Source organism: Mchenga conophoros, linkage group LG11 (genome assembly GCF_057382185.1).
Source record: "Mchenga conophoros isolate Kocher_MC1m ecotype Shallow Benthic linkage group LG11, M_conophoros_male_GT1.1, whole genome shotgun sequence".
In the NCBI taxonomy this organism is placed as follows: domain Eukaryota; kingdom Metazoa; phylum Chordata; class Actinopteri; order Cichliformes; family Cichlidae; genus Mchenga; species Mchenga conophoros.
The window spans coordinates 10,506,830-10,516,217 of NC_140536.1; the positions used below are offsets into that span (position 1 = coordinate 10,506,830).

General features: G+C 42.4%; 1 protein-coding gene across 1 annotated transcript; it reads left to right on the plus strand.

Moving 5' to 3' along the window:
• Window positions 1-4,223: 4,223 nt before the first annotated feature.
• tent5aa (terminal nucleotidyltransferase 5Aa) lies at window positions 4,224-9,093 on the plus strand. The gene is made up of 2 exons (XM_085290860.1): window positions 4,224-5,414; window positions 5,869-9,093. The coding sequence occupies exons 1-2, from the start codon at window positions 4,989-4,991 to the stop codon at window positions 6,646-6,648; spliced, it is 1,206 nt and encodes a 401-aa protein (XP_085146986.1). The 5' UTR covers window positions 4,224-4,988; the 3' UTR covers window positions 6,649-9,093.
• The last annotated feature ends 295 nt before the right edge of the window (window positions 9,094-9,388 follow it).

Consider the following 9,388-nt stretch of genomic DNA (forward strand, 5'->3'; position numbering starts at 1 on the left):
CGTTAGTTGATACTATAGAGCTCCATCCACTTGTCCAGAAATGGTCACTGCCTGGTCCAGAAAACCACCAACTTGACGGCACCCAAAATGCTGACTTTGAAGAGTCTAAATGAGACTTCCCAAAGCAGTGGGTGATGTCATATTGGCTACATCCTACAGTCAATGTTCAGTCTGTGCTCTTAATGAGCTGCATCTCCACCATCTACTCTGGAGTCAATTCCACCTTCTTTGAATGCAAAGGGTCTACGTCAGGATGTCAGATGTGATACATTCATCTCAAAACCTCACAATGTCATCAAGACTTTGAACAGAGGAAACACGACAATCATAATGACAAACATAGGAAAATTGCCACTGGCCCAAACTGGAAAAATAAAAACAAACAAACAAAAAATGCTAACGTGGTTGTTTGCAGTATATAAGAATAATAGCATAATAATTGTTTTTCGTAACTATAAAGGTTGGGTGTATTACTAAATTTCTAAAAGTAAAACATGCAACAAGGTTAGCTAAAACACTATAGCGAAACTATGCACTGCTAGTGACATTAGCACAATAGCTGAAGTGTTACTATATAGTGTTACCTAGAGTTTCAGCTTGACAAATAAAAACACATGGTGTGGAAATCTTTTGTGTCTCCATCTATTGTGATGTAAATTTGTCATTTGACTTTGTTCTTGATTAAAAAAAAAAAAGAATGTCTTTAAAAATGCTAACCCTAAATTAGCCATTTAGTAACAGTAGCTCAGCCTTTATTTTGAATACAAACCTAGCTAATGCTAACTTATAGAATGTTTAGACTTATGATAAGAAACAACAATAAAACGAGAGGTAGGAGAGGTTTTGGCTTCAGCTAACAGTAAGCAAAGCCAACAAGGTGGTTACAAATCAATCAATCAATCAATCAATCTATCTATCTATCTATCTATCTATCGATCGATCGATCGATCGATCGATCGCGATGCCAGAGATCAGCGGAGAATGGCCAGACTGCTTTGAGGTGATGGGAATGCAACCAAGGTATGTAGAAGAGCGTCTTTGATCCTTGAGAAAGGTGGGCTACAGTAGCAGAAAACCACACTTTGTGCCACTTCTGTCAGCTGAGAACAGGAAATTGAGTCTAAAGTTTTCAGAGTTTCACCAGAAGTTCGACAATAGAAGACTGGAATGATGTTGCCTAGTATGATTATAATACTAATAATATGATGAGTCTTTATTTCTTCTGTGACATTTGGATGGTAGTGTCAGAGTTTGATGTAAACAATATGAAAGCATGGCTCCATCCTACCCTGTATTAATAATTCAGGCTGCTGGCTGTGTTGTAATGGTGTGGGGGATATTTTCTTGGTTTATTTTGGGCCCCTTAGTACCACCTAAGCATCATTTAAAAACTCCAGCCTACTTGAGCATTGTTGCTCATCAATTTAGGACCACAATGTACTCATCTTGCGCTTCCAGTGGGGTAAATACCCACACTCCATATTACAAAACTCAAATAATCTCATTTGGTTTTTTGAACATGACAATGGGTTGACTGTACTCAGATCTGCTCCTCAGTCACTAGATCTCAATTCAGCAGAGCACAGTTAAGATGGGGTAGAAGAGGAGATTCTTATCTTGGATGTGCAGCTGAAAACTGCAGCCACAGTGCGATGCTGTATTGTCAAAAAGCACTGATGTTTTACTTTTATCTATGCAGATAATAAGTCCAATTCATTTTGAAACTGCACTTAAAATAAAAAGAATGAAAGAATGCGTGAATGCGAGAGTGAATGAATAGTGGCATTGTAAAGCGCTTTGGGTGGCTTGAAAAGCGCTATATAAATCCAATCCATTATTAATGGCATTTGTCTGTAATCCAGTGTCTGATAATGACTTGTCCTTTCAAGTGAAGAACCTGCAATGATGACTAGTTTGTCTGTATCTGTTATGTATGTCTATAAATATTTTTCAAAGGCTTTGTCACTAGAAGGAAAAGTAAAAAGTACGTTTAAAGGTCCATCTGCCACACAGTCCTGATCTGAAGGGAAAAGCTCAAAGGGAGCAGCGACATTTCACTTCATGGTAGATAAAACCAGCTCATGCAGTCTGATAAATGATACTGGAAAACAAAATGACTCCCTCCCTGTCTTTTCTTTTCTTTCTTTTCTTTTTTTTTCTTTATTGGGCTGAACTGTCCAGAAATGTTTTCATAAGACCCCAGAGGAAAACTTTGTGTGATTGTAAAAGATTGCTTTATGAGGCATTGAAGCCGTCTCATCCACATACATTAGATCCTGCAGAGCAGGAAAACAAGGCTCTGTTTTGGAAATGATTTTTAAATCTAAATAACCACCAAGTCATCTGACAGGAAAAGGCATTAACATCACCAGTAGGAAAGGGTATGTATTATTTTTGAATTTGCGCCTCCATTTGAATTTCTGACAACATAATCTCATTCCTGTCTTTCAATACGCTCAAAAGAATAAATCATCCATTTCGCAATGAGTAATGAGGTGCCAGGTTGTGTTTATACAAAACATTTCATTTGCAGTCCTTGGTGTTGTAATGGATGTGTATACCTGCTGCTGGCTTTGATTTAGCTTTGCAGAGGGGAGCAGCAGCACCATGCATGGCCACGGGGCCCAGTCCAATGCTTTGCAAACCGTGTCTCCACACCTGGGAAACGCATTGACAGAGCTGCTTTCAGTCCATTGTAACTGACTAACGGTTCCATGTATATTTCCAGATGTGGGATTCAGTTTCAGTTCAACCTGTCTGCAGTTCAACATGCCAAAACAAAGTAAAGAGAAAACAAAACACACAATTACAGGCAACAGATGAAGTGAAGGTCAAGCTTTTTAAAACACTCTAAAAATAATATTTTTCTTCCAAATTTGAAAACCGTTCTTTAATTAAGGCTGATTTTACAGGGGTGCAAGTTAACTGTAAGCGCCATTATAGCTGACTGCGTGTGTCTGCATCCTGTCATGATGAGGGAGTTACGCACAGCTCCTGTGTGGGACTCTGAGTTAAGACAGTGCAGTAGAGTATATGGGATAATCAGGGTTTACAGATCTGGGTGGCTCCAGTGACGCAGGGCTTTACCCGTGCCTAATAGAGTGTCCGTGACGACAGCCTCCTTTGCCTCCACATGGCATTCCCTGGGCATCACTGATCCCTTCGGGCTCATGCAACCCCTGACCTTCTCACATGCTGATTTAATAGAGTCTGAGAGGTTCATAAGAAGCCATACAGAAATATAATGACATTAATCAAAGAGATGAAATGCCACAATGCAAACCCTTAATTGCAACCAATGACATGATGGACATGTTAAAGCAGGGGTGGGCAACTGCAGGCCTCGACGGCCGGTGTACCTGCAGGTTTTAGATGTGTCCTTGGACCAACACAGCTGATTTAAATGGCTAAATTAGCTCCTCAACATGTCCTGAAGTTCTCCAGAGGTCTGGTAACAAACTAATCATGTGATTCAGGTGTGTTGACCCAAGGTGAGATCTAAAACCTGTAGGACACCGGCCCTCGGGGCCTGGAATTGCCCACCCCTGTGCTAAAGTGTGTTTTAGAGAGTATCCTGATTGGTCACTGAGCATATCAGCAGCTGAAGGTGTATGTGAGGTCAGAGGTAACATGTTTTTAATGTCACAGGCAAAATGTTTACCCACTTTTTTTTTCTTTTAAAATTAAAAGTCGCATTTCTTTGATGACTTTTAACAATGACTGTAGATAGTGACACTGTAAAGGTAGCCTTAGACTCAGTGTAGCTCAGCTGATTTACTTAAAGGCCTAAACCAGCCATCCCATAGATGGCGACATGACGACGTGTAGCGAGTTGCGGATCAGCTCAGTCTAAACAGATTAGAATACTTTTATATTTATTTATTTGCTTATTTTTTTTAACAATTTAATTCTATTTTTTTCCCTCTTTTTTTTAAATTTGTAATTTTATTTGACAAAAGAGGGATCATGACCACGGGAATGATCTCATGAGTAACTGAATGATTGTTCCCGTATTCAGTGTGGTTCGGAGCCTCAGTTATCTCATGAAGTGATATGAAATTTAATATATATCTTCTCATTAAAATTCATTTTAAAATTTTACTATAAGACTATGGAGCAGCTTGATAAAGCAGAGCCTTATAGTATTGTCAAACTGACCAGCGTTAGCAGCGAGAAGCAGATGGGGGGCGGGGTGAAGTGCAGCTTGACAACTTCAGACTACAGACCAGTCTTGCAGAAGGATGCTGCGTGTCAAGTGGGCAAGTATCGGTTAACTTATAGAAAAAAAGCACGGGGGGGAATATGTTGATCTAAAGAGACTCGAGGAGAGGAAGCTGGATTTCCTGAGCGCACACAGCTGCATTAACGGGATTACTATTTGGCAGCAGGAGGAGATATTAAAAAATATGTAGGAGCCGTGCGTAAAAATCCACAAGATTCCTCCGAGGGGGTTGAACGTCAGTGGGAGGACTGTGCCAAAAGCGCGACTTGAGCAGCAGCTTATTCATGCAAATTCATAAAGTCATAGGCGTGCCTTTTGGGCGATGGAGTCACAGTCGGAAAAGCAAACACCCTCCTGGATCATCAGCGACCTTCAAAGACTGTGATGCGCAGCGCTCGGACGCATTGACAGCAGCACCGAGGCAAATGTTTTAAAGGCGTAAAAGAGACAGAAGAGAAAGTTAGGGCTCGCTCTTCCGCACGCTTTTGTTAGCGGGCTCAGATTCTCCCTTAGCTCAGTCACCAGCTCGACTGCTGCGCCACTTCTCCGCTTGGATCTCCAACCAGAGTGCGCAAACTGTAACGCACAGCCACCAGCCCCGCTGCTCTTTAATATATATATATTTTTATTATTATTATTATTATTATTTCTGTTTACAGTCACTTTGGACTATTTCAAATACTGGCACTCCTCATGCGGAAGACCCTACTGTTTTGAGAAAACGATTGAATTTTGTTTTATTGAAATTCCGGAGGACTTCAACACCATGTCAGAGGACGATAGCAGCTCCACTACCAGCTGTGTGTCCGACACAGACAGCAGCAACGTCAGCGTCCTCAGCTGGGAGCAAGTGCAGCGACTGGATGCCATCCTGACGGAGACCATCCCGATACACGGCCGGGGAAACTTCCCCACTCTGGAGATGCAGCCGCGGCAGATAGTTAAAGTGGTGCGCAGTCGGATGGAGGAAAAACAGATCCATGTCCGGGACGTTCGATTAAACGGCTCTGCGGCCAGCCACATTCTGCACGAGGACAGCGGACTGGGCTATAAAGACCTTGACCTCATATTTTGCGCAAATATGAAAGGAGAGAGTGATTTTCAGACTGTGAAGGACATAGTTTTGGACTGTCTCCTGGATTTTTTACCCGACTGTGTGAATAAGGAGAAAATAACCCCTTTAACGTTAAAGGTAGGCTACACACGCCCTGGCAGATTTTTATTTCTGCTTCAGATTTGTTAGATTAGTTTTATATATGTGATAATATTGAATTGTATTTGTGCCAACAGGGATTAGCGACCATTACGCACAGCTTAATGTGCAATTAGATATCACTTTAGTGATAGTTAAAAAATTTGTTTGCTGTAGTTAAGAGGATCGAGTTAAACCAATTTGGAAGGGATCCTGAGCTCAGCCATATAAGTACATTCCATAGCCTTTAATATTGAGGTCAGTAGCATTAATAGCTCAACAACATACAGTAATTACTTGTATAAATATAGGCATTAAATTCAAATCCTTACTGTACAATGCAAAGTTAGGCAGAATTCTACTGAATTAGTAATTGCAGCTTCAGTTCTATTCACTTTGTTTGTGCTTCTTTTTCTCTCACTCTCTTTCACCCTCTGCACACTCACTCATTTAGGAAGCCTATGTGCAAAAGATGGTGAAGGTGTGCAATGACTCAGACCGCTGGAGTCTCATCTCCCTCTCCAATAACCGGGGGAAGAATGTGGAGCTGAAGTTTGTGGACTCTCTCCGGCGGCAGTTTGAGTTCAGCGTGGACTCATTTCAGATCAAGCTTGACTCTCTGCTGCTGTTCTATGATTGCTCAGAGAACCCCATGGCTGAGACCTTCCACCCCACCATCATGGGCGAGAGCGTGTATGGTGACTTCAGTGAGGCTCTGGACCACCTACGTCACAAGATAATCTGCACGCGGAACCCGGAGGAGATCCGTGGAGGGGGTCTCCTGAAGTACTGTCACCTGCTGGTGAGGGGGTTCCGGGCTGCGTCAGAGTCAGAGATGAAGTCCCTGCAGCGCTACATGTGCTCGCGCTTCTTCATTGACTTCCCTGATATTGGCGAGCAGCAGCGCAAGCTGGAGTCCTACCTTCAAAACCACTTTGTGGGCCTGGAGGACCGCAAGTACGACTACCTGATGACCCTCCACGGAGTGGTCAACGAGAGCACCGTGTGTCTGATGGGACACGAGAGACGGCAGACCTTAGGGCTCATAGCCATGCTGGCTGTACGTGTCCTGGCTGAGCAGAATGTCATCCCCAATGTGGCTAATGTTACATGTTACTACCAACCTGCTCCTTATGTGGCAGATGGCAACTTCAGTAACTACTACATAGCGCAGGTGCAGCCAGTGTTTGCTTGCCAGCAGCCTGCCTACTCCACCTGGCTGCCGTGTAACTGAGTATCCCTAAATGAGAGAGGAAGGAGGGATCCTGATGTCTTTAAACAGGAGCGAGTGGCACAGTCGTACCCTTAACCCTGCACAGTGCTTGACAGCTGACTGAAAAAAAGGCATCCTTTTGTTCTGTGTTTTGCATCAAAGCTTCTGCTTTTGTTCATACTTTGAGTATGAATGGTAAATCCAGAACAGTTGGCAAAATTCAGATGTGATTATCTCACATTTACCGAAACACCGACAGTCTCCTGATCCTGCCCAGGCCAACCAGGTTCGGAAAAGACTCATTTGGATAGCTTGGAAGCAATATCTGAGTTTTAAGGCCTTGAATGCCAGCTGCAGACGTATCATTGACACTGTGCAGAAGACTGATTCAATCTTTAATTGAAACTCATTAGCCAGCATGTTGCAGCAGCAGCAGCAGCAGCAGCAGCCCAATCAGCTGCATCAGAGTCTTTAAGCGAGACACTCACATGCACTTTGAGGTGAAATCAGAGGTGCACAGTGCTCCAAAGCGCGCCGTGCTTTACATCATCTGAACCGAGGTGAGATCCTATTAAACTAGAGTGGACAACAAACATCACCTCACATTTGGATATAATTCTTGTTGTTTACAGACCAAAGATTTTTTTTTTCTAACTCGAATACCCCACCCACTTTTAAGGGAGAAATAGAAACAAAATATGAAGCTATTGTAATGTCTGTTTGTATATGTGAACATTTATGTGTTTATAAAGTGCCTATTGCCTCACAGCAGGCAGAGAAAAGAACGAGCAGGCCACATGACCCCCTACGCTGTTTATAGACAGTAGCACCCCCAGAGGCTTGTGAATGTATATGTGAAATCCTGCACAGTCAGTGTTTGTGTACACGCGTGTGTTCGGGTGAAAAAGGAGCACTGTTTGTGTGGATTTTGCAGTAAAGTAGCAGCCAAACGTACGAACGAAAAGTTCCTGCAAGGTTCACGTTTCCTCTTGTGTATATTCAGTAAACGTCCCAGATTACCAGCATGTCATGACAGAGCCCGATTAAATATCAGCGACTTATGGAGTCACAAACAATGTTTCCTGTATATTTTGTGTAGTGGTGCTTCACTTTTTCTCATCTGAGAAGAAAAACAAAAACAAGGAGGGGTGGGAGTGACAATAAGTAGATGATCGATGCAGGGAGAGCTCGATCGTAGACTGTGTTCCTCAGTTTTGGAGGAGGCTTGCAGAGACACCTCAGATGATGAGAAACTGTTTGCTGTAGCACCCTGGCAGGGAATTCCGCAGCTGCTGCTGAAGAGCTTGAACTTAGCTGGGAATGCAGATACTCTGTTCAGGAAATGTAGTGCCAAACACTTAGGCGTCTCCTCCCTCCTGCCCCTTTGTTGATAGCCCTAAAGTTTAATGAGGCCATTGTTTGAAGCAGATGCTGATAGAGAAAGAGAGGCAGAAGAGAGTGAGACGCTAGTAGGGAAAAAACCCAACTGATGATCTGGAGAGATGGGTGCAGCTGGTGATGGGGTTTATCTATCTGGGGCTACTGTGTTTTACTGTACAAACTGTCTTTGTTAAGGTCAGATTACAGCTACAACTTGTCGGAGAGCTTGAAACCAAACCATCCTGTTATCAGCGCCTGCTTTAATTATCTGCTCATTGAAACAAAGAATGGAAAGCGAAGAATCCCGCATGCATGCGTCCACCTCAGCATCAGACGACTAAGTTGCACCTTATGTTTCCGTTGTGAGGGTTGATGGTTATTAATGTTTTTCTTTTTTGATTTTTTAAGGCTTCATTCCTCACCTGTTTTGAAGAATTGTGTATAAATATATGATTACATGCTTGCTAACTATACTGTAGCTTTTTTCTCCCCCAGCTGCATTAAGACAAAAAAATCTGAAAACATCCGCGACTAGCATCGTGTCAGTACTGCAACAAAAAAAGAAATTCTCTCGATGGAAAAGCATTTCGCTCTCATCCCCTAGTCTGGTGACCCATAACTTCTTTGCTCAGTTGTTTCTTCTAAATAGCTGTCCATGCTGATGGTATCCTTTGGATTGTGCAGGCAATGTATTGTAATTTTATACTCAGTGAAGTCCTAACAGTGGACTAGCTAGTGGCTCCAGTCTGCTTGTCAGCTAGTGATCGTGCCTATCAGTTAGAGATTGTGGGTTGCTGCAGCGTCTTGTATGTGTTGTCCAAAGCTCAGTTTCATGCAGTCTTTTACAAATCGCAAAAGAAAAGAAAAAAATCTTTGTCATGTATGTATATTTTTTATGATTGTTATTTTTATAAATGTATCAGACACTGCAGGTGTTGCAGTGATTTTCAATCTGTGATCGAGCTTCAGAGGAAATGTTCTCAGTAGCTTTTTTTTTGGTTTCTTTTTTTTTTTGCTCTATTATGTTATTTGTCCAATGGGTCAAAAGGTTAAAGATGTTTTCCTCAATAAAATATCTGAAAACCAGATTTGTTATGTCTTCTGTTATGCATCTGTTTGACTGTAAATCAAGTTTACTGCACTGGTTTGCTCCAGAAACAAACTTCCTGCCAAATGCAAGAAATTACTCATTTATCGATTAACCTCAGATTTCTTTTTTTAGAGTCGTAATCTCTCTTTTTTTCTTCTTTCTTTCTTAACTGTCGTGAGCCATTCAGTGGTTTTCACATAGGCTCCCCGCTTACTTGCTGGGAAAGTCAAATCCCTGTCACGGCCTGCTGGGCCCAACAGGCCCAGCCAGAAACCCATCCAGAACTGGCTC